Below are 24,685 nucleotides of genomic sequence, written 5' to 3'. Positions count from 1 at the left end.
AAAGACCATACAGGCTATTTCAAAGGGCAGGTAATAATCGTAGTGGTCCTTTCTCAAACAAACATGATTGCTTATTATTCCAAAATAAAATCATGAGAACCTCTTGTATATAAATGTCACTCTAAAACTGGAAGTCTTGAAGATTAATTGACATATATTGTGCATACAGCTACCCAATATAGCACTTGCACTGCACAAAATAAGCCTGTGCACAAAATGCACAGGAGGGGCTTAACTTTGTGACCCCATTTCTTTACCATGATGGACAGAAGATGTAAGCCAGAGGACTTGATTATAATATGAGAGCAGATCTAGCATGGCTTGGTGACCGTTGGCAGTGTTTTGGAAAAACTAAGGCTAAAAGGAGCACCGTAGAACTATGAGAATCTTTCTAGGCAGAATTTTTACATAGTTTCAGTGTTTTCATATGCATTTAGTATGTTATTCCATAGTCTCTGCTTGGGAAATGGAATAATTTTTTTGTTGGAGTAAAAATATTAAAATACCCCAGCAGATATGAAGGACTGTCTGCATTGTCCTACCTGCAGTACAGCAAAGTAGAATTGGCTGAAATAGATCAAATTATTTGTTGCCATTTCAGAGTACCTTTCACAAAATTGCGTAGTCTCTTTACCTTAAAATTTAAATGCCCACACTATCTGTTTGCATGTTAATTCTAAGAGAATATCACACCAGGAAGTAATGCATGTACACTGTTCTCTATATAGAAGCCCCAGACCTAAAGCAGGAGGAAAGACTTCAGGAGCTGGAAAGCTGTTCTGGGGTGGGCAGCACCTCCGATGACACAGATGTGAGGGAGGTCAGTTCTCGTCCCAGCACACCAGGCCTCAGCGTCGTGTCAGGTGTGTCTTTATTTTCAGGAACTGCTTTGTTAGGTAACCAGTATGTGTTTTGCCATGTACTTAGTTACATCATATTTAGTCTAATCCACAAAAGGATATTTTTTGTCTGGTGCTCATACTCTAGTTTCCAGAACGGTAACACTCTGCTCTTCATCCTACTAAAACCAGAGTGAAATCCAGAGAATTTGTCATCTAGAAGTAGACTTGCAGTACGGTGTTGAAGCTAAGAAGTCACCTCAGATTTCCTTGCATCTCACTATGGACATCTGCCTTCGGCTTATCTTCATCCCATTTTGTGTAGCACACTTCTGTAGTCTCTATCATTGCATCTTACTTATGTCTCAGGTTATAGATTTGTGCAAATTATTTGTCAGTCTTAAGATCCTTTATGTTGCCAGTCATAGCATCAAAGCATTTATTGTGTACATTAAACAGCAGAATAAAAAGATGGAACCTGAAGATCACAAAACCTTTTCCTAGCAGAACAGAATTCCAAAGTCAGGGCTGTCCTCTTAGAATGTCAAGCTGCCATTTCTCTTGAATTCAGTTTTTGGGAGTTGGCAGCAAGAACACCCCAGCTTATTGCAGCTGTCACAAGAATGTTTAATGTTTTTGATTTCTGCATCCTTTTTGTCTCAAAGACCCTTACAAATCCTTCTTTTGTTATTTATAAGGTATTAGTGCAACCTCTGAGGATATTCCTAATAAGATCGAGGACCTTAGGTCTGAGTGTAGCTCTGATTTTGGAGGGAAAGATTCTGTGACAAGTCCTGATATGGATGAAACAGCTCATGGTAAGTAAAGCACTTGGATAGTAAGTGAAAAACAAACAGTGTCTTAGGTGAGAGCTCATCAGGAATTGTTAAGCTTACGACTGTAAAACCTTTTAACATTTTCATCCCAGCAAGAAAAATTGGGTGTAAACATTGCATAGAAGAAAAGTTCACTTCTCTTTACTAGTTCTTATATTTGGAAGTTGAAATTTCTGGTGTTTGAGAAACTGTTTACAAACATTTTCTCCATGTTTATCAGAAGTGTTGTTTATACTTATGACTAGAAAGAGAAGGTGGTGGCAACATACTGCTGAATGTGATCTGTCTTTACTCTATCTAAGTTCTTCTCTCACTAATTCTACCAAGTTAGGTTGACTGCACTTGAGATACTCTACCCTCATTGAGCTCTTCTTTTTTTTTTTTCTTCCAGTTTTTATAATAATTTGACTGTTCTTCAGTCCTTCGATTGCTTTCAGTGCCTTTCTGTCAGCACATTTTCAAATCTTAAACATTTATTAACATTGTAAAAGGATCCAAATGCTGCCCATTTTGTAAGCTCTGTGAATGCATTTATATTGTGCAGCACTCTAGCTAAGAAGCACTGATTTGTGCATGGCACATTCAGACCCACTTTTTGTGTTGTTTCAGGAGCCAATCAGTTGACTTCTCCCCCTTCTCAGTCGGACTCTTTGCTTGCGTTGTTTGACCCATTGTCCTCACACGAAGGTAAACTGTAAAGAATGAGCTATTCTTGTTTTTAAGATCAGTACATCAAAGGCTGCTGTTAATTTAGCTGGAGAAAAAGCCGTACATTTCTCAGATGGGTATGTGTACACACAACCACCATGGTAATCTAATGTTTGGTTCAATGTTTTAATGTTTCCTGGCTCCAGGTGTATCAGCAGTGGTTAGGCCTAAAGTGCACTATGCAAGACCCTCTCATCCGCCACCAGATCCCCCCATCCTGGAAGGAGCTATGGGAGGTAACGAGGCCAGATTACCAAATTTCGGCTCCCACATCTTAATCCCAGCTGATTTGGAGGCGTTCAAACAAAGGCATTCCTACCCAGAAAGACTGGTCCGCAGCAGGAGCTCTGACATCGCGTCGTCAGTGCGGAGACCTATGAGTGACCCTGGCTGGAACCGGCGGCCTGCTAACGAAGAAAGAGAGCTTCCTGCACAAACACCCAACGCTGGGGCAGCTGTTTCTTTGGCTGCACCTCAGTCCTCCTCCTCATCCCCCAGCAAAGACTCCTCTAGAGGAGAGGTAAGAGATCCATTGTGAAGTTGAACTGGTCTTGCGTGTTTGTTCTTTTTCTCACATGTCATACTTGAGTAGAAATGTGTCTAGTGCAGTTGAAATCTAATGTTAGCATTAAATACGTGAACCAGGGAAGCATAGTGCAATTCTGGCACCTGTTTAAAGCTGACCTGTAGTAAGTATGACTTTAAAAAAGCTAAAGCTTAAGATGCGGTGAATGGCCCAAACAGACAGGGTCCCTCCTTCAATTTATGTGACATGCTTTAGCTGTAGGACCCCAAAATGAATCTCTAACCATAAAGTCTTGTATCGTTTAAACTTAAACGTTTTCAACATCATAAAAACAAACATTGCCTTTTTTAAGGAGAGATTTTTTTTGGATTTTTGTAGACCAACTTTTAGTCCAGAACAAATAGTTATACTTAAGTTTACAAACAGCCTTCCAAAGGAGGACTTAATTTCAGCAGCAGGTTATTTTACTCTGTTGTAGCGTTGTTTGCAGGTAATGTGATATGATCTGTTCTGGGTTATCAAGAAAATATTTTTCAGTCTTCCACTTTACAAAATCATATAATGATTTTAAGTACAGTGTAGACTGACATAAAAAGCTGATTTTCCCTATAGATTGAGGAACGAAAAGATAGTGACGATGAGAAATCGGACCGGAACAAACCATGGTGGAGGAAGCGTTTCGTTTCTGCCATGCCCAAAGGTGATGGAGTCTCACATTTACATGTTCTTGGCACCTTTAATAATGCTGCATATTTACTCGTGGGGGAATTCTGCTCTTAAAAATTCTGTGCACAATATTTTAGAATTCTGCATATTTTATTTGTCAAAATAACAGTGTATTCACACGTTTGTTATTTTGGTATTTTCAAAATACCTGTCAGCAATTTATGTCTAACAATACAGACGACAAAAACATTCCCTCAGGAGCAGAGAGCTAAAGAAACCCCTATGACACTCAGTATCCCTGTTTCTCCTGTTTTGTTGGGTGCCTCAGTCTGTGTTTCACATGTGCCAGCTGTGGGGGCACATCCTGAGGGAAAACTGCCCCTCCAGTGTTAGACACCTGCCCCATGCCCCCCTAGCCCAGATAACTGCAGAGATCCACAGAGATCTATAAAGAGAAACAGCCTGATGCTGGGTCTTGGGCTTGTATGGAGTTTCCTGAGCGCTGCTGTCTTGCCTCAGGACTTGCTGGGAACTGCAGCTCCCCGGAACTCTCCTTTTCCCCCTCCCCAGCAGTGTCCTGTATTTGCACGTTGGAGAGCCAGGCTCTTATGGGTTCAGCGGCCCCTGGTGGCAGCCAGCACCTTCGCAGTTCTGTGGGGAAAGATGAAATTCTGCACAAATTCTGCATTATGCAATGGCGCAGAATTCCCCCAGGAGAACACATTGCTTTCTGTAAATCTGCACTTTGATTTTGATGGGAAAACTTTTGTGACTAAATCTCGTTACTGTGAGATCATATATTAAATGGTCAGTCTGAATAGTTGACTACATGAAGGTTGCAACCAGTCCAGGCTCACAGTACTATCTGCCCTTTCTATGTTTTAATCCAAGATTGTTATGCTAATTACTTAACAAAATCAGGTAGTGCAGAATCAGATCTTTTAAATGATCAAATCTGGCCAGTAGATCACAAAAGATTCTTTGCATTTATGGGTATTGGTACAGATTTAGAAGTAAAGGATATTAGGCACACACACGTTCAGTCTAAAAGATAATCTCTAGTAGTTAAGACACTGCGTATGTAAAATATTATCTAAATGTTAAACCTCACCACACCCAATGTGAAAACAGATCAGCATTGTCCTCATTTTGTAGAGGGGGAAGCTCTTCTTAGATGAATTGGACTTAAATACACTTATACAACTAAATTTTGTTTTTCTACATGCCTTAGTATTGCACAGTGGATTGTAACTTTTCTCAGGGACCATGAAGTGGAAACAGTTGCCAGAAACAATTGACATCACTATAATCAGTGCATGACTCTGGGTCTGTGGACATATGGCTAGAGTAAATTTGTGAAACTCCCCAGTTTCAATTCCTAATTAGTAAATGAAAAATACTGAACTCAGACAGCACTGTGCTTTAAGGCTTTTTTCAGGGTGTTCATTGTCTGGCTTAGCTTAGTAGCTGTTGAGGAATAGCTCGTAGTATGATCACAATTGGCTGAGTTCACCCCACAGGTAGCCTTGGGTGTCATTATCTTTTGTATTTAATGAGGACTTGTGTTAATGAAAAGCCTCAGATATCATCTTTGCAGTTTCTTACACATTCCCATGCCCCTCATAGATGTTAAACTTACTGTTTCCTACAGTTTCTGAATGTCCTTTGTAATTCCATGCTAAGCATGGTGTCCATGTATGATGTGTCTCTCACAGACTTCTGTAATTTCCAGCTCCTATACCATTTAGAAAAAAAGAAAAACAAGAAAAAGACAAAGATGACTTGGTGCCTGACAGATTCTCAACTCTTCAAGGTTTGTAAATGGTGTTGCCCTCGCAGCTCTTTTACTGAGAGTATGCACTCCAAATGCTCTCCTGAAACCGCCAAAACATTGCCTTTTAGAGGAACGTATGTATAAACTATTAGAGAGAGAACATTTTAATATTCAAAATGAGCTTCCTAAGTGAGGAGGTTATTGTGGTTAGTCCGTACCTGCCCTGAAGACTAGTCGTACTCTGCCTCTCTTCTCCATGGTTAGTGTGGTTTTCAGTGAGTACAGTATTGGAATCCTGAGTTGATTTCCATTCTTGGTTTGCCTTTGCACAATCCAAGACAGCAGTTGCTGGGGTAACAATTGATGTGCTTCTTTAGTAGCTGCTGAGTAGTTTAACACAGTTTGGAACTGTGACCGGTTTTTTTCTTTCATTTTAACACTCATAATGGAACTTCAAATATACATAATGGTTCTTACATGTACAGGACAGTCACATGAAGGATTCTAAGCCTCCTCTTAGAATGGTGTCTGTATGGGAGCGCCATGTCAGGATATGCGTATGCCTGTGCACTCTTGTTTGGAGATTAGCATTAGCAGTGTCCATACCTGCACCCTAGACATCCCTTTGCCCTGATACAATGGTATATGAGGGGGCTTCTCATCTGCCTACAACAGCTTGAGGCTTGCTACACTTCTCACTCACTTTTTTTCCTTATTTTTATTCCTTATTTGTGTAGTATTTCTTTTTCTATTACTTTTTCATTATTTAGCCCAGATAGTGCTTTTGGTGGTGGGAGGGCATTTCAGGAGCAGCACTGGGCGCCTTGAGCCTTTCCCCTCAGATGCATCTCACTGAAGAGCAGGAACCAGCTGATGGGGAAGAAACACCTTCCTCCCATAAGTCCTCTTCCTTACCGGTTGAGACTGTCATGCCTCCTTCACCATCTTGCTCTGTTGATTTCAAGGCTCTTCAAGACATGATGAAACATAGTGGACAATTTACAAATTCCACTGGAGGAGATATGGTAACTCCAACACTCCCTATTGGACATCCTTCATACATCTCCCCAGGTCAAGATCACCTTGCCCATCAACAACGCTGTGATAGCGCCAGCACAAACAGTGTGGCAACTTCAGCTGCTATCCTGTCTATGTGCAAACAGGGTGACAAAAAATAGTGTGTTCCACCAAAGGCTCAGTGGGTTTTTTTGTTTTTGTTTTTATTTTTCTTCCTCCCACCCTACACTCAACTCTCTTGTTTTTGAGGCCACAAACAAGAGGAACAGACAACACCAGTTCCATTCAGCACCATCAGACAAAGAGATGAAGCAATGGGACCTTCTGGGCAGTAGTATACTGAGGGGGAAAGTCTATGCAAATGAGTCTGTTCCTTGGATGGTACTTAACTTTCTTAATGGGTGGAAAGATCCACAAAAGATGTGCGTGAAAATTCTGTTCCTGAAGCCTCCTCCTTCAAGGACTATCATGATAGGCTGGGGCACACAGTTGAACCGTACAGTTCAAGGAAGATGGACCCCCTCAGGAAGTTATCCTCCATATCAACATATTCAAGTTCAGAGCGGTTGGTTATGCTTGTGAGCACTTTCGGTCCCCATATCATGGGCCACCTAATCAGAATAATATTGGATAACAGAGCAGCAATGTATTATTTCAATTGTCAAGAAGAAGCAAGATCTCAATTCTTATGCACTGAATCCATACAACTGTGGAACTGGTGCACATCACATTGTATTCAGATTTCAGTGGTTTATCTACTGGGATTACAGAATGCAGTGGCAGATTCCATTATCAGACTTCAGCATCGATCACAAATGGGAGCTGAACAAGGTATTCTGAGAGATATGTCTTACCTTGGGCCATCCCCAGGATCTCTTCAGCTCTCCCCAGTGCTAAGTGCAGATGATTCTGTTTGAGGGGTGGGCATGGCAGGAATTTGAAAGGAGACGCTGTAGTCATTGGCCTGGCATACTACTTTATGCTTATCCTACAACTCACTTACAGCACCATGTCCTGAACAAATAGAAACAAAAAAAATGTAGTAACCATCTTCATAGCACCTTCATGGTCAAGGCAGATGTGGTTCCCAGAGCTGATCCACCTGTCTCGGTGACCGCCTTTCCACCTTCCCCTGATGGTGTATCTCCTCACCCAGGAGTTGGGATCAATCACTCTCAAACTCTTTCTGCACTTCACCTCAAGGCATAGCTAGGATGTGGCTCTCTGGTATAGAATGAGACTATTCTCCAGCCGTACACATTGTACTGCTTCATAGCAGAAAACCTACAAGAAAGAAAATTTACCTGCAGAAGTGGAAATGCTTCCAGACAGTGCAGTCACCCATCTATACCTCCTCTTGAGTCTTGTCTAACACACATTCTCAATTACCTGTTAAATTTAAAAACCTCAGGATTATCATTGAGTTCCATCCAAGTTCACCTAGCTGCAATTATAGCTTTTTACCTCCTAATGGAAGAATTCTCAGATTTTGCCCGCCCAACCACAGTGAGGTTTATCAAAGGCCTCATCAACCTCTTCTCTTCTGTAAAGGCATCTGCTCCACCACAGTACCTCTGTGTAGTCCTCAACACACTGAAGAAACCCCTATTTGAAACTATGGTGAACTGTTCCCTCCATCCATCCTTTAAGACCACATTCCTCGTAGCCTTCACCTTGGTCAGGAGGGTAGAGAAGTTTGGAGTCTTGATGGCTAACTCACTATATACAGTATTCGATCATGACAAGGTGACACTACATGTACACCCTCACTTCCTTCTCAGGGTTTCCTCAGAATTTCACATCAATCAGGAGATTCATCTCCATGTGTTTTTCATCCCACGCTTTATTCCAGAGGAGAATTGAGCTGTCACACGCTGGATGTAAGACTAGCCTTTGCCTTTTACCTAGACAGGACTAGGTCCTTCAGGGCTTTATCCATCACAGTTGCAGAACACCTGAAAGGACAGGTGATTTTCACCCAAAGACTGTCCGAGTGGGTTGCAGGATGTCCTTAACCTGTTACGAAGTCTCGGGGTTGGCCCCCACTCCAAGAGTCATTGCTTGCTCCACCAGAGCTCAGTCTCTCTCTCAGTAGCCTTGCTGAAAAACATATCCATTTCAGATATCTGCAGGGCAGCCACCTGGTCTTGGTACACACATTTTCCCAACATTGTGCTCTTGTGACTGCTTGTAGAGCAGACACAGCTTTCAGCAAGGCTGTTCTACAATCTGTGCTGCATCTGCCTGCTCAGCATCTCCTCCGTGATGGTGATGCTGCTCAGTAGACTCCTGACACGGAGTATCCATAAGGATGCTGCTCAAAGAAGGAGAGGTTACTTCCCTTGTATGGTAACTGGAGTCCTTTGATAGGTGTCCCCCTGTTGTTGCTCAACTACCCCCCCTTTCTCCTCCGCTTAGACTTTCTTTGGGTGAGAAGGAATTGGAGTGGTGGCAGGTCCGCCCCATCTTATGTACCCTTGTGTTGGGGCATGAAGGTATCTAGGGCACAGGTGCGGACCTACAGACACTGCTGATGATAATCTACAATCAGGAGCTCATGGGAGCATGCACATCTTGATGTGGTGCACCCACGGGGAGATGCATCTCGAAGAATTCCAATTGCTGTCCAGGAGAAGTAACCTCTGTTTTGTTTCTTCAGTTGTATTTTTTTTTTTTTTTTACTTTAGTACCTTATAACTTCCTGTAGTAATAGATTTTTATAGATTTAGTTGAATTGCATGTGCATGAATTTGAACAGGAATTGGTTGTTATGTTATCAATGAAACAGCGCAGGTGCTAGGATGGGGTGTCTAAAAGCTGAGGTATTATGTCTATTCTCTACAGCAATGGTTCTCAACCTGTGGCCAGTAGACCACTTGCAGTCCAGTTAATACACAGCTGTGGCCCATGTGACAGTCTCAGGACCGTACAGGTTGTGTGTATATATATGTATTGTGTGGTGTGTATATATATGTATTGTGTGGTGTGTGTGTGTGTGTGTATGTGTGTGTATATGTGTTGTGTGGATGTGGCCCACATAACACAGGGAGAGCTACGTAAGTGGCCCACAATGATAAATAGGTTGAGAACCACTGCTCTATAGGGTGTAGTAGGAAATGCGTCTTGTCATGAAGTGTTACACTTAGCATTAAAATCAGCACAACATGGACCTAATTTCTGTTCTGTCTTCCTCATTGTTCAGATGATCCCAGTCCCAGGCTCAGTGCACAGGCACAGGCTGCAGAAGATATCCTGGACAAGTATAGGAATGCTATTAAGCGAACTAGTCCAAGTGAAGGAGCTATAGTAAATTATGAAAGTGCAGGTAAGAATTTTTGCAGCACTACACACACAGCCACAACATTTAAAAATGGGCAATCAAAAACCTCCTGGTGGTAAAGTTTAACACCCCTTAAATATTCTAAACAAATGATAGTACTCACATCTGAACTACACTAACACTGTCTAGTGGAAGGAAAAAGGAAGTTTCTCTCTGATAGTGGGAGCTAAGTGATAATCTTCAAGGACAGAACTCCTTGATTAAATCAGTTGGAATGTCTCAGCATTATTAGTTTATGCATATTAGCAATTTTTAGACGAATTGGAAAACAATAAAAGGATATTGATATCTAAAACAGAATTATACAGTTTCTTTTAAAAGCAAATTGTACATTACTTTTTAAAAAAAATTTACTCTAAAATTCTAAAGTTTTTTTTTTTTTTTAAATGGATGAGTTGACCTAGGTTTCTTTTTCATGTAATTTAAAAATTCTTCTTGGAAATTAAAAATGAGAAAAAGCAAACAAACAATATAGTACTAGACCATTTGGTTCCTTTCTGTGCATTCTCTGTTGAACTGTAGCAATGTATTTGTGTGTGTTTGTGTTTGCATAGAGGTAATTGGAGATGGTGAAAGTATACACGACTCTCCACGTGATGAAGCACTGCAGAATATGTCAGCTGATGACCTCCCAGATTCTGCAAGTCAAGTAGCACAGCCGCAAGACTCCGCTTTCTCCTACAGGTATATGTAATACTTGTGTGTAATTTTGATTTTGGTGTTGGATTAAGATAAAAGCTGAAACCATGTGGCTGATCTGCAGAGAAATCATGGTGTATGCTATAGGTAGCCTAAATCTTAATGGTGGAAAAGAATCAGTCTCCGTGGGACCAGTAGTATTGTTCCTTACTGTACATGTCCAGATATCTTGTCCACTGTAGTTTTAAATATGTAGTTAAATGATAGGATATCCACCACTTCCCCTAAGTGCAATTTTTCAGGTTGTTAGAGCACACTCTCAGGAAGATTTGCCTGATGTTCAATCTATATTTCTCCCATTTTAATCCCACTCTTTTCCTCCCACTTACACTCTTTAGTATGCCAAATAATTTCTCTCCCTTTTTCGGTCTTTTCCTTGTCCTTCTTTCCAGTTACCTGATCATTTCTGTTGTTTTCCTCTGAACTTTCTGCTGTTTCTTTGAAAATTAGGGGCACAAGAACTGAATATACCTTCCCAGGTAGAGAAGGACCTACACACCTTTCCCATGGTGTGATGCCCTCACAAATGAAGTCCAAAGTTGCACTGTCCTTTTTGCTGCTATATCACATTACAAGCATATGTAGATGCCCTTTTTCACCTATCTGTCTTTTTCAGTTTTACTGCATTCTAGGCTTCTCCTTTATTTTTGCCATCTCCAATTTCTTCCAGCTATTAAACCTCCTGTGTTAAAGGGTCTCATGCTTATTTTAATAATCCTGTATAACTTTGGAGTGAAGCAACTGGCGTATGCCATTTAGGACTGACACTTGAATATATACAATTATGGGAGATTTTTATGTGGATTCATGTTTGCTAAAGGAATTAAGACATTTAGTTCGTGTTGGGATAAAGCACTGAAAGATAATCCCTTAATGAAGACTCCCAGAGTACCAGGCTGCATGTCTAAAATAGTGCAGAGTTTAACGTATAATATTTAAACATCTCTACATCAACCCTCTACTAACTAATAAATATGCAAGGAGACTGGATTGCTCAGAGGGTTGGTACTGAGATATTGGATCTATGGCTTCTAGGTCATTGCTTTGAATTCAGTCCTGCTTAGTAGTAATTGAAAGTAGTTACTATCCAATATCTCTTCAGCAGATGACATGAAATGAGTTTTTGGCATCAGTCCAGTTATTTGTGGACTTGTGCCTACATAAGTAGAGGATCCTGTATTGTAAACTCCTTGGAGCAGGAACTGTCTTTATTATGTGCCAGCTGTAGCTTTTCCAATATAGTTCTGCACTTTTGGTACAAACATTTCTGGCACTTTGAAACCAAAAATGCTCTGTTGCTAACGTAGGCCAAGCTGTACACTCTGAGAGATAGCAGCCTATCGCTATTGCTTGTGATGTGTGGGCAGCAGCAGTACCAGAGAGAGTCCTGCCTGCAGCACCAAATGGGCACTGAGTAGGCCTGATTTTGTGCAAATTAGGCTTTTCGAGTTGTTCATCTCGCACCAAAATCAGTAGGGTACTGTCCATTGATGCCTAGAACATTCCCTGAAGTTTTGGAATTGATTGAATGTGGTGTTCAAAAGTTACTGCTTACAGACCAAGAGAAATACCAGAAATACCGGTGAGTTGAATGTTAAGGCCTCACGTTTTTGGCCAACTATTAGCCACCTTGGCAGTCCCAGTGGAAAGGCCAAATATTAGTGTTCATTGTCAGAGAACTCTGTGGTGGCCTCTCCAGTTCAGTGTTGAAGAACATTGCCATAGCAGCGTGGTAAGATCTGTATGCTGTGCCTATTAGGGGATGGAGAATGTCAGTCTCCATGGTTGCTAAGCTGGATACCTTTCATGAATAGAAATTTACTGAAAAGATGTCATTAATTTAATTGATAAAGGTTCCAAAAGAACCAAGGGCTGGACTAAGTTTCATGAAATTCCATTTCAGGACTTACCTTTTGAAAAGGTATCTTTTAGTAAGTGTTAAGTGGGAGCATTTTGTTTGAAGAGCTGAATTAAGTGGTATATCATCAAAAGAATCAGTGTTGTTGGCACTGTATTAGAAAATGGAAGAGTGCAGGCTTTTAATTCTCACTTGACAATATTAAGTCTTTACCATCTGAATCTGTTAAGATTACATTAGATAGTTTCTAAGAGATTTTAAAGATGTAAACATGTGTCATTGCAAGTATGTTTTAAGCAACAATGTGTTTAGGGGAAATAACTCTTGTTCTCTTTAGGGATGCAAAGAAGAAACTGAGATTGGCTCTTTGTTCAGCAGATTCCGTTGTCTTCCCAATGTTGACCCATTCAACAAGAAATGGTCTGCCAGATCACACTGATCCTGAAGGTAAATCCTATTGCATGTCCAGAAACAAATTTCTCTATTTTACATTGTTTTTCCTACTCCTACCCTCATCTTCATATTTTCTTCCATGCTTACCCCATACATGGGACAACCTGCCAGATCCCAGTTCGCATGTGTTGTAACAAGGTACCTTGGCAAAGTTGTACTGTAATTTTAGTGTAGGCAGAGCCTGAGGCTGTAGAAGAGTCTCCCAGGGAATAGCCTCCTGTTAAAACATTATAAAATGGAGCTGCAGAGAAACTGTGGGAAATAGAGAAAGGATGCATTAGATGAGTTAGCGTCTTTTCAGATGATTAACTCAGCTTTTTGCTTAAGAAAAGTGTGCATAAGTGTACATTTACATGTACATAGTGTGTGTAGGTGCAGTTCTAAGTTTTTACTTGCAGTTTTTCCTTTACCTATCACTTACCTAGGGCATTTAGTGGCCCTTCTTTTGTGGAAAATGTATATCAAAATAACACAACAGGTATTGGATACTGCTTAACATACAATAATGTAATGGTTTGAAAGTATTATGTGCACCAGCTTTTCCAGGCGGCTCCGTCAGATCAAAACACTCTTTCACCTCTTTTCTGTTTGTGGGGAAAAACCATGTAGGCAGTATACTAATTGTGTTTCGTTTTTGGTCAGACAACGAAATTGTGTGCTTCTTGAAAGTTCAGTTAGCTGAAGCCATTAATCTACAAGACAAGAATTTGATGGCCCAACTGCAAGAGACAATGCGCTGTGTAAGCCGCTTTGATAACCGGACAGGTCGAAAGCTACTGGCTTCCATTGCAGAGGATTATAGGTAATTTGTGTTGTATCTAATTATTAAGCAGTTTCCAAGTGCAGGTTTTTATCTACTAGCAGATTGGAAGTGTCCAACTTCACTTAAGTTGTCTTTTGCTAAGCTGAGTTTTTACATCTCCACTTTCTCACCAAATGGTGAAATTCTCCCTCCTGTCTGGGAATGAACCATAAAAGGCTTGAATCAGCCCAACTAGTAACAAACTCCAGCAAGAGAATGTTACTAGGCCAGCCTAAGGGTGCTGCTCCGCATCGACATACAGGAGACCTACATTTGGATTCTGCTGCAGTCTCTCACTTCTTGAAGGGGGACGGCTGTGGAGGCAGTGAACCAGCATTGGAATTGGGATAGCTGGGTTTTACTGTATTGGATGAGACACTAAACAGAATGTTGTACCGTAGCTTGAATTCAGGACTTGCTCTTCGATAAAACTGAGCTGAGTTGAAGACTCCCCTCATGCCATTCTGTAACCAGGCTTATGAAGCTAGTGTCCCTCCGTTGTCCTTATTGTGGAATCCCTAATGAGAAAAGCATTTTTAATTTTAGGAAAAGGGCTCCATATATTGCTTATTTAACTCGATGTCGCCAAGGTCTGCAGACCACACAAGCCCATCTGGAAAGGCTCCTGCAGAGGGTTCTCCGTGATAAGGAAGTGGCCAACAGATATTTCACCACAGTTTGTGTGAGGTTACTTCTGGAAAGCAAAGAGAAAAAGATAAGGGAATTCATTCAAGGTAATTTAATGTAGAGTGTGAGTCATCTGTACCTTTTGTGTTCAGTATTTAGAAATAAATAGACTACACCTCAAGTTAGACTCCTAAAACAGTTTTTTTCACTGTTTGAAACCAAATCTGACTGTCTTTCAGAGGATACAGGGAATTGTTGGTGTTTGGAAAGATGTATTATGCTTATATATGGGATTCATCTTGGCACAGGGTACCTTTAGTCTAGAGAACTACTGCCTTATAATGACTGCTTTTTAAAAATGTCTCCACATATAGAATCTGAAAGTAATCTGAGCAAAGAAACAGAGAAAATAAGATATGTACAGTCGCTCCATGATTTTCAGCTTTGTTGTGCTGAAGCTTAATAATTAAATGCAAACACCCCCCACCCCAAAAAAATGTAAGTTGCACAATGAAAATCAGAGTGGGGAAATACAGTAACTATTGGAACTTCCACTCTGTGATGAGATGCACATGCTCCTGTCTCTGTGTGACCCAGGAAGCAGTTAAAACATTTTCACTGGGTAGAAAGGAAAATGGATATAGAAAGGTGACCTATATAGTAATTATACTTAGTATTTTTCCTCTTCATAGTGCCCCATGAAGTAGGTAGAAAAGTGTATCTCTGTTTGGGAGAAAGGGGTAAGTCTAACTTGCTCAGGGCCCAGCTGAAGTGGATAGTGCAGCGCCAAGCAGAGTGCTTAGACCACACAGTCTGCAAAATATATTCTCTGCTTTTTTTCTAATTTCTTCATGGGAATGACCCTGCTTCTCCTCATGCTCCCACACCAACCTCCAACCCCCAAAGCTACAAACAAGAACTTTTATCAACACTGAACAGTTTCTGGCTCTACTTCCCAGAAATGTCATAGGAAACTGCTTTAATTTGCCTTATCAGAGTTTCTACCTTTCACTTTGTGTTCAGATTTCCAGAAACTCACTGCAGCAGATGATAAAACAGCCCATGTAGAAGACTTTCTTCAGTTTTTATATGGAGCCATGGCCCAGGATGTCATCTGGCAAAATGCCAGCGAAGAGCAGCTCCAGGATGCACAGCTCGCCATAGAACGCAGTGTGATGAATCGCATTTTCAAACTCTCATTCTACCCTAATCAAGATGGAGACATTTTGCGTGACCAGTAAGTGAACAAAGACTAAGGTACCTGATTTATCTCACTATAGGTAGAGAAAAAAGTACTGCTCTTTCCAGGGAACAAATGAGTGCCTAGACAGAAGAGCCAGCCTTGCCACACAACCCCTTTACTTTTGCCCTAAATCATTGTTTACATTAAATAGGCTTTCTCTATAAGAGAGAAACCGTTTTAGGTTTTTACTTTAGCATCCTGTGCGAAGATCTTCAGTCACAGCAAGCTACTAAAACCAGAGAGAAAAAATCCTGGCTGTACAATGGAGGTACTAAATTATAACCTCTGTAGTTTTGTGTTCCACTGTGGGTAATTAAAACCTACTTCAGGGCTCACTCCCTCCATTTACAGTTTTGATGCAGTTGGCCATGTGCATCCTCCGTCTTTCATCTTCTTTAAAGTACGAGGTATTTTACCGTTGTAGCCAGCGTGTTACTGGATTTGGCGTATCATAAGGCAAGTCCTGCTGTTATGGAGGCCAGTGCAAACTAGCCATGGGACCATGGTTACTATTTGTACATAGTGTTCCTATTGTTTCCTCTTATGTCCGCAGTGTATCATTTAGATAGGTCTAATTTACAAACTCATATTATTGCATGGGAAATCCCAAAGGGGGTTTTGCTCTCTTCTATGAAGACTACATTTGGTCTCTTGAGGTGGCTGGCTCTCTCCTTTTCTCACTCCCTCCCTCCCTTTATTTTCAGGGTTCTTCATGAGCATATCCAAAGGTTGTCTAAAGTAGTGACTGCAAACCACCGAGCACTTCAGATACCAGAGGTAACAACAACTTCTTCCCTCTATTTTTCTGTTTAAAATTAGAGGAAATACTTAGAGGAAGAGCACTTCTCTTCCTAAAGCAGGTAAAATATCTGTACAGTTTGTTCCCTGTCATTGGGTGACACTGTTTTACTCCATTGATGAAACATAAGTGTGCAGGTGTATTTTCCGTTTATCACTTGTGCACTGATGGCAACAGTGGGATAGTGAGGAATAAAAACCAAGACTAACATGGAGGGTCCTTCATTTAAAAAAAATTAAATAAAAAGCAACGAACGGTGTCCAACCCACCTGAACTGAGGAGCAGTAACCCTGTAAAAACACACTTTAAAAGAGGTGGCTTAGCTGAAGGGCTCCAGACTCATGTACATCATAGTCGTGATTTATATTCACCAGATAAACTAAAGTATCTTAGCATTACCTGGGTTGGAAAGTACTTCTACTAGTCTATATCCCTGCATCAGGCAGGGGTAATTCTATTCTACCCAAGCAATCTCTGATAGACAGATTTCAAGTCTAACCTTGGGTGTCTCTAATGAAGATAATTCCACAACTTCCCATGGCTGCTGATACTGTCTTCCTCCTCTTCCTAATAAGATTCCAGGGTTGTCACTGTCTGGAATGCCTTTTGAGTCAGTCTGAAGCAATGGAAATAGCTACAAATGGATGAGAGCTCTTTTTGTTTAGAATATCACCAGTTTCAATCATCACTGGGACTTGTGGTTTGTTACCATCTAATTTTTCAGTTCTCAGCTATTTTTGTTTTGTTTTTTTTACACACACGACTTTGAGAATTACATCTGTGCAACAGCTCAGGCTTTCAGCTACTACTCCTAGCATAATGTTTTTAACCTGGATAACACTTCACCCTTTATACAGCATGTTTCTGCCTCAAAATTGCTTCACAACAGTTAATCCTCACAACCCTCCCCTACTGAGGGAGGAAGGAAGGTATTATCCCTATAATACAGGTAGGGAGACTGAAACAAAAAGAGGTTAAATGAGTAGTGCAGTGTCACAGGCAGGACTAGAACTCATGTATTCATGGCTTTCAGTTCAGTTCTTGGCCTGCACTTCCCTGAACAGGTGAGGGGGGTCAGTAAATCATCTTACATGGAAGCTCATGTCTCTGTCTTCTTCGGAAACACAGTATCTTGGGGAAAATCAGAAAAAGCACAAGCTGATTGTGAGTTAGTCGCACCATTAATATTCCTTCCTTTCAGTGGTGGTGTTTATACACACAGAATGAGGGAGGTTTCCTGATGAGGTGTACTGTATCCATTTTGTCCCATCATTTCCCATTCCTCAATATTCTGCTCCCCCCTTTAAGTCTCCACTATTAGAATGCACTGCAGTAGATTCTTAATAGCTTGGATTGACTAGAATTTGAAATGTTTTTCATTCCTTTAGGTGTATCTCCGGGAGGCACCATGGCCATCTGCACAGTCTGAAATCCGCACGATAAGCGCTTACAAAACCCCACGGGACAAAGTGCAGTGCATTCTGCGAATGTGTTCAACCATCATGAACCTGCTGAGTCTGGCCAATGAAGATTCAGTCCCTGGGGCAGATGACTTTGTTCCTGTTTTGGTGTTTGTTCTGATAAAGGTCAGTCTTCCAGCAGAAAACATAGATACTTTTTATATGTGGTAAACCATCAAATCCTCTGCAGAGATGTTATGCATTCTAGCTATTGACTGTATATCTAAATATCTGATTTAAAGTGCAGACTTCATCTGTATGGCACAAATTGAGCCATAAAGTTAGTCATGGATGGGACATTGTTCTGATCATATGCAAATCTGGGGGTTGATCAGTTAGAATGATTGCTAGGGCTCAGCATTTGCCTATGGCCAGGTTTCTCACTAGAACTGTGGCTTATCCCTGCTTGCTGACTTAGAAGAACTAGGAATTGGAGGCTGCTCTCTCCTGCAGGACATGATAAAACCATAGTTCTTTCTGCCCGTGGAAGTCACTGGTGTCTGTCTGGTAGGAATTTTAAAGATCCTATGACTTTCTGAAGGAAGTAAGTGTTAGCCTTGGTGTGGTAGCAAGGATACCTCCTTGGTAAAGTCAGTTCTTGCATATGGTGTTCAAAGACCTGCTGCTGAATGCAGTATTGTGGCTGTATTAGTCTGCATAGTCATTGTCCTACCAGTTTGTAATGTGCAAAACTTAGGCTAAGGGGTGCTCTATATACATAATTCTATTTCTATTCTATTACATTTGTAACATTTATCTTTAGAACTTTGGTCTTAAACTTAATTGTGGCATGTACCTTTTCTTTTTCACTCACAGGCAAACCCACCCTGCTTGTTGTCCACTGTTCAGTACATTAGTAACTTCTATGCTAACTGTTTAACTGGAGAAGAATCTTACTGGTGGATGCAGTTCACAGCAGCAGTTGAATTCATTAAAACCATTGATGATCGCAAGTGACCCAAAATGGCACCTTTGTAGGCAGACTGTTAGCAGCAAAGAGCCTGTAAGAATGTATATCAACTCTTCCTAAGGCTGAAGAAAGATTTTCCTTGTATAATATTGTACAGAGTTGAAGCATTTTAAAACAAATCTTTACTAATCAGATTAATTAATTTAACAGGTTTTCTTTCCTCTCTGTTTTGGTTGCATCTTTTCCCCGTATAACGATTAGCATGGAAAAAAGGACCACATTTTTCAGGTATTGTGGATTCTCAAAACTGTTTATGAAACTCTTTGCTGTCACCGCCCCTTTCACACAGACACTATTTTTTCCCTAGACTTCTGTTCACGTAAATTCATTCATTTTCTTTGTTTTCAACCAAAAAGATCAGGGCGAGCACTTTTAAGAGCCTTTCTAGCTTAATACATCTTTTTTAAGAAAACACCAGCTGCGCTGAAAGTTTGTAGCAGTTGACATAGTTAAAAATTGTACTTCACCTATGGTAAAATTAAAGCCTGAGGACAATGTAAATATATTATATAATATTTAATAAACTGCAGTCATCTTTGGACTCATTATCCTTTCAACCAGCAAACAAGAAGCTTCTCTCTTTTACAGCAGGTTGTGACATACTGTGTTGAGTAATGAGATGACTTCCTCAATAGGATAAGTTTAAAAAGGGCAAATCGAAGTATTTATTAAAATTTAATAAAGTTTACAGAACTTTCTGAAACTGGAATATACAGTTCACAGGGATCTCTCACTAGAAAGATTAAAAATTTTGGCTAGGGAATTAGTGTTTTAAATAAATAGTTTGGATTTATAGAGGAGAGGAACTGTAAGTTTCAATAGATAAGTTCTAATATAAAAAAGGAATAGTACAAACATTGTAATATTTTTCTTCTGAAATACTGTGTATACTGTACAAACCCCAAACAGAATTCCCTACAGAACCTTAAACTGTAATATATATTTGATTATTCACATTAAATACACATGCCAGGGGTTGCAGTGAATTGTTTTTTACTGTGTGTTCTTTGTATTGTCTCCTAGCGGTGCAGGTTTTACTATTCATATACAATATTTTAAATACCACACTGTCCTTTATAAAACACATCATGAAATCCATTCAGGGAATCTTTGCAGATTTGTCTCATCCCTCTCTCTTTTAAAATGGACAATTATATGGAGTTTCTTATGCAAAAGACCAGGTGGACTTCCTTGACGAGTGAACTAGTAGAGTTCCCATAGGTGAGCCAAGTCATTTCTTATGTGTGTCTGAGTGGTCACTGGCCTTTTTGCTGTAGATCTATCTAAAAAAGGACTGGGATCCATTTTTTTTTTTGTAAATAGCACATTGCTTATCTCCAGTACCAGCATTACTCCTCTCTCTCTCCTCTTCCTCCCAGTGCATATCACTTTGCTTGCAATGAGATAAGCCAGACTTGCTAGCTTTGAGTGGTAAAAGAAATGACATAATCTGCATCCCTCCTTTAAGTAGAATGGTCTGTATTCTAAATACTGTTTAAAAATGGATTGAAGATTTTTTGTGTACTTGAAAAGGCCAACATACCATGTTAGAAGCCGCATGAGCTGGGTTTAAAAAGGGAATCCATAAAAATCTAAAGTTCCAGAGGGGTAGCCGTGTTAGTCTGTATACAGCAAAAACAACAAGAGTCCTATAGCACTTCAAAGACTAACAAATTAAATTTCTATAGGCATAAGCTTTTGTGGGCTGCAACCCACTTTGTGACGAAGTTGCAGCCCACGAAAGATTATGCCTACAGAAATGTAATTTGTTAGTCTTTAAAGTGCTACAGGACTCTCATTATAAAAATCTAAGTAACTAATACTTCTGAGAATCATTGATTAATTGAAATTAGAACAACCTATGTACAGTATTAAGTGCTTGAGATGTGCTTGTGTTACCTGTCTAGGCATAGTTCAGTGAAAGAAACTTTTGTTTTCAAGGACTTAATATTTAACATGTAATTCAATCTATCATGTTGTAACATGTTAAATAAATCATGGGGAATCAAGTGGGATGGTATTTTTTTTAAGTTCTGTTTATAGTCTCTTCTCTATTTGGACTTATGGGGTGCAGCAATACTTTCCAGTAGCAATGGAGTTGCTGTAGTCTGCCTTAACCGTGGTAATACTGGTCTTGAGTCTGAATGGCATTGTAATACTCTGGTTATTTAGCCCTCATGGTTTTTTGGTGCTAATATATTACATTCACAGCCCTTACCAATAACGTTCATCAGTGAAGCACAATACTGCCCCTTAAGAGAGAGGCAGAATTACATCTAAAAGCAATGTAAATTTGTTGTATCAAAATTGAGAAGTGTTCTATTGTGTTAAATTATTGCTGAGAATTCGTTGTGGTGGTATCAAAGGACTGAAGGTCCCCTTAATCCTGCAATTTTTGGTTTTAGTGATGGAGAATATTTGGTCTCTAAAACCTGTCTTATTCTAAACTGTTTCCTTATATTTAACATTCGGCACAACACTATCTAAGGGAGAGCATATGGAACAGTCAATGGTTATTTATCATGCATCTTGCCTTTTTATTATGAGCAGTCAGACGCAAAGGAGTTGGTCAGCTTGATCAGGTCTTCAGGATTTATTCTTTACTGGAAGTTTTTTTTTTCACCTGGCAAAAACCATTTTCTTGATTTGTATCACTTCACTGCTTTTCTATATAGAAAAGTTACTGAAGAATTTGAACAATTAAAAAAAATTATTTTAAAAATGATAAATATTTATATAAGCCCGAGTATAGGTGAGAATCTTCACAGCAGGATGGTCCTTTGCTGCTTTTTTTTTTTTAACCTGCTATAAAAGCCTTTTATAAAGCTTTGTAAAAGAATTAGTCTTTCCAAAGAATTAGAAATCTTATTGTAATGTGTGTGTTTCTTCATTTTTTCCTGGTGTCCTGATTTTGTGTTAAAATGTTAAATTACATGTACAGGAAGATGACGTTAAGTTTTCTGTTGTGCAATAGTAAGAAAATCAAGATGGAAAGCACATTAAGGACCAAACAGTAAAAGAACTGTTCTGCCAAAAGGCTCCAGACAGCTGTACACACACCATCGCATTGCGTTGGTACTCATAAATTCGGTGCTTGCTGTTAGAATTACTTCAGCCACTTAAGTGAACTGAAAATATTTTGGGACGTGGGGAGGGGTGTTTAAATAGCAGATCATATATGCAGACTCAGGGCCCAGTTATTGAAGTCAAGCGTGCTGCTTGTGTGAGTAAAGTACTCACCTGACTGATTTCATGTGATTGGGCCCATACATCTTACAAAGGCCCATACATTTTAAATGATTTTCCTCTGTTGGGATGAGGAGCAGGAGGGAAGAGGCTTGGTTCTTTCATCTCTAGGGAGATCCTTTTCCTTTTAACCCCAGATGCTTTTTCTTTTTAAAGCTTGTTCTTCCGGAAGAATTGCAGTGTGTGGCCTATCTTTTGTATGACCAAATACTGAATCTAACTGCCATACATTTTAGGAAGAAGCCACAAACACACAATCCGCTTTACTTTAGGTGAGTGTTTGGTGAGCACAGAGTATTGGATCAAATTGTTTGAAAATGCTAATGTTCTATTAAGCCAAATTCTAGCAGAAATTTGCGATTTCATTACCATGTTAATAATGCTGAATAGTTTGTAGAGGGAAACTAGGCTAAGAAAGGGGCAGCAGTCAAGAGCAGCCCTGCTTCTCAAAGCTGCATGAAAGTGAAGCATATTTGTCTAAAGTCTAGTAATTTATGTGGCCAAGCTCCTATATGTATAAAGCAGCCTTAGGCTAGCTGTGTGGCAGGAGACCTGGAGCAACAGAAAAATAGGGGAAAGTACTCTTTTTATTTGGGTAACAGCTGATAGCTTGGTTGAGCCTGTACTACTTGAGAATTCATCTCTGCTGAGTTACTATTGTGTGTTCTGTACCTTCAGTTGTGCTTCACCTCTGTTTAAAAGCTTTGTACTGCTTCTCTTTGAAACTGGTAAAGCCTTTAAAACTTTAAATTAATGAACTTGCACAATCTTGTATACAGGAAACCCATCTTGTCTCTACTGTGATTATTAATGTATTATATCATTCTGTAAAAACTGATTAAAAAGGAGAGCAGTTTAACTGTGACTGGGTTTCATGTCTCTGCATTGTAACATTCATGTAATGTATTGTATATTCAGCAATGGCATTGATGCCAGCATTGCAATTTTATTTTATTGTAATATATCCAACTTTGTTTCCACTTATTTTGCACATTGTTTTCAATTCAGCACTGTTCTGTCACGTTGCATCTGTAGACTCCTCTCATCTCTACATATATGGCTCAAAGGATATGGTGTGAGGAAGGGCAGAAAGGAAGCAAGACACCAGTGCCAGGATAAGGAGCTTTTCACTTCTAGGGCACTGGTTAATAGTGATGGTAGTTATCAGGTGGCCAGTTGGTGGCATGTGAGACATGAGTGTGGGGACTTAAACTGCTAATGGACAGATATCTGCATCACTCTTTGTATAGGGCCGAGCTTAGTATTGCACTCCAAGTATCACAAACCCCACCATCACTACTGAAGCTAATTGGCTGTCTCAGCATGGGGGGCAAAGGATCAGCTAAGTTTGGTGTGAAGTAATTTCTAGCCTGGTGCGGGTGATGGCTCCAGGGCGGAGCTCTCCATCTGGACAGGACACTCTGGTGGAAGATCGCTGCTGTCTGTACTGGACCTGATCAACGGATAAAGGATTTCTTTCACCACGGCTGTCAAATCTGTAAGTGCTAAAGTCACTTAAGACATTTTTAAAAAGGGAAGAAAAAATTTATTGAAACCATAAGGCTATAACAAATTGTTCTGATTAACATACTGCTGCCTGAAAGATGTATAGACAGACTTACTTAAACGGGTTATTTGATTAATCCCATTAAACATTCCCTGGCAGTTAAAGGGTAGACTTTATCCGCCTCCATTTAATTGGGCTAGCAGAGTGGATAAATTTGCAACAGCCTAGCTGCAGATCTTGTAAAGCAAGAGTTGTGCAGCTTTTGGAGACCATGAGACACTGCAGTGGTTTGCAACTGAAAATGTTTACATGGTAATATTTTGTGACAGGAGGGGAAGACAGCAACTCAGTACCATCCAATGACCAGTCTAGTCTAGTGTTTGAACAGCATCTACCTTGTCTGGATGTAAAAGTTCAGTAATACTTGTTTTTTGTCAGTCCATCTGGCCTTATTCCACGGTATAATCTGTTTAAAAGCAGCAATCTGTACAATTCAGCTGTTAAACACAATGCATATTTTTAACTGAAAAGCTTCTTTCAAAATACACAGTCACGATAGAGCTAGGAGAAAACAATCTGTTTCAGTCCATTACAGAAAATATTTTCTGAGCAATATAATTTGTAACTTCAAAAATGCAGACCTTAGCTTCAACGTGCTTCTGGAAAGACCAAGAGGTAATTTTGTTCACATTTTGTCAACTTACAGCAGCCTCAGTCAGGGATCTGGTTTCATAAAGCCTTTATTAACAAAAAATGAAATTCACAACACAGCTTCCTATCGGTCAGTACAGAAATGAGCAGGGAATACTTAACATTGCACTTCTCCAGCATTTTTTATATAAAGCTCTCAAAGTATGAACCACTTCTGAGAGAGAATTGTGGTTGAGGAAACAAGCACAGAAGGGTGGAAAGACTTGGCCATGGTCACTCAGTGACTGTAACAGAGCTGGAAATGGATGTAATAATTGGCCCCATCTATGCCATGGAGAGGGCTTCTCTTGTTGGTGTCGGTAACCCACTTCTCAGAGAGGCGGTAGCTCGCACTATCTAAGTTGGGGGTTAGGTCGTTATAGTTATGTCTCAAGGGTGTGGATTTTTCACACTCCTGAGACCGCTATACCCATGGCAATTCCTAGTGTAGGCCAGGAGAATGGAAACTGGTGTTCACACCTTTCCCACTGCTCAAGGCGCTCTCAGCCCTACCATACCACAGGTGTTAGTGGAAAAAGACTTTCCTGTAAATCTATTGGGGCTGTTATGCTCCTTGGGCCTGGGGCTGGTGGAAAAGCATTCACCCCCCACCCCATGCAGTTCT

At 40.2% G+C, this 24,685-nt stretch overlaps 1 protein-coding gene across 5 annotated transcripts in view; it reads left to right on the top strand.

Annotated features, from left to right (window-relative positions):
* Nucleotides 1-22,843, top strand: part of GAPVD1 (GTPase activating protein and VPS9 domains 1) — a 51,245-nt gene extending 28,402 nt beyond the window's left edge. For 4 of the 5 annotated variants that reach the window (XM_067541685.1, XM_067541684.1, XM_067541682.1 and 1 more), the window contains exons 12-26: nucleotides 729-863; nucleotides 1,538-1,657; nucleotides 2,285-2,362; nucleotides 2,530-2,903; nucleotides 3,522-3,609; nucleotides 5,308-5,388; nucleotides 9,569-9,691; nucleotides 10,261-10,390; nucleotides 12,601-12,710; nucleotides 13,359-13,518; nucleotides 14,065-14,252; nucleotides 15,169-15,382; nucleotides 16,093-16,165; nucleotides 17,576-17,773; nucleotides 18,464-22,843. In XM_067541685.1, the coding sequence (XP_067397786.1) occupies nucleotides 729-863; nucleotides 1,538-1,657; nucleotides 2,285-2,362; nucleotides 2,530-2,903; nucleotides 3,522-3,609; nucleotides 5,308-5,388; nucleotides 9,569-9,691; nucleotides 10,261-10,390; nucleotides 12,601-12,710; nucleotides 13,359-13,518; nucleotides 14,065-14,252; nucleotides 15,169-15,382; nucleotides 16,093-16,165; nucleotides 17,576-17,773; nucleotides 18,464-18,604 (2,213 nt within the window). In that variant the 3' untranslated portion in view covers nucleotides 18,605-22,843. The other variant, XM_067541686.1, reaches the window with a different exon arrangement.
* Nucleotides 22,844-24,685: the final 1,842 nt, after the last annotated feature.

The sequence above is a fragment of the Emydura macquarii genome, unplaced genomic scaffold, assembly GCF_026122565.2.
Source record: "Emydura macquarii macquarii isolate MOO-44397 ecotype Brisbane River unplaced genomic scaffold, CSIRO-AGI_Emac_v2 contig_691, whole genome shotgun sequence".
Classification (NCBI taxonomy): Eukaryota; Metazoa; Chordata; order Testudines; family Chelidae; genus Emydura; species Emydura macquarii.
The sequence above is the reverse complement of the archived record's forward strand: the minus strand, read 5'-3'. Positions and strand labels throughout refer to the sequence as shown.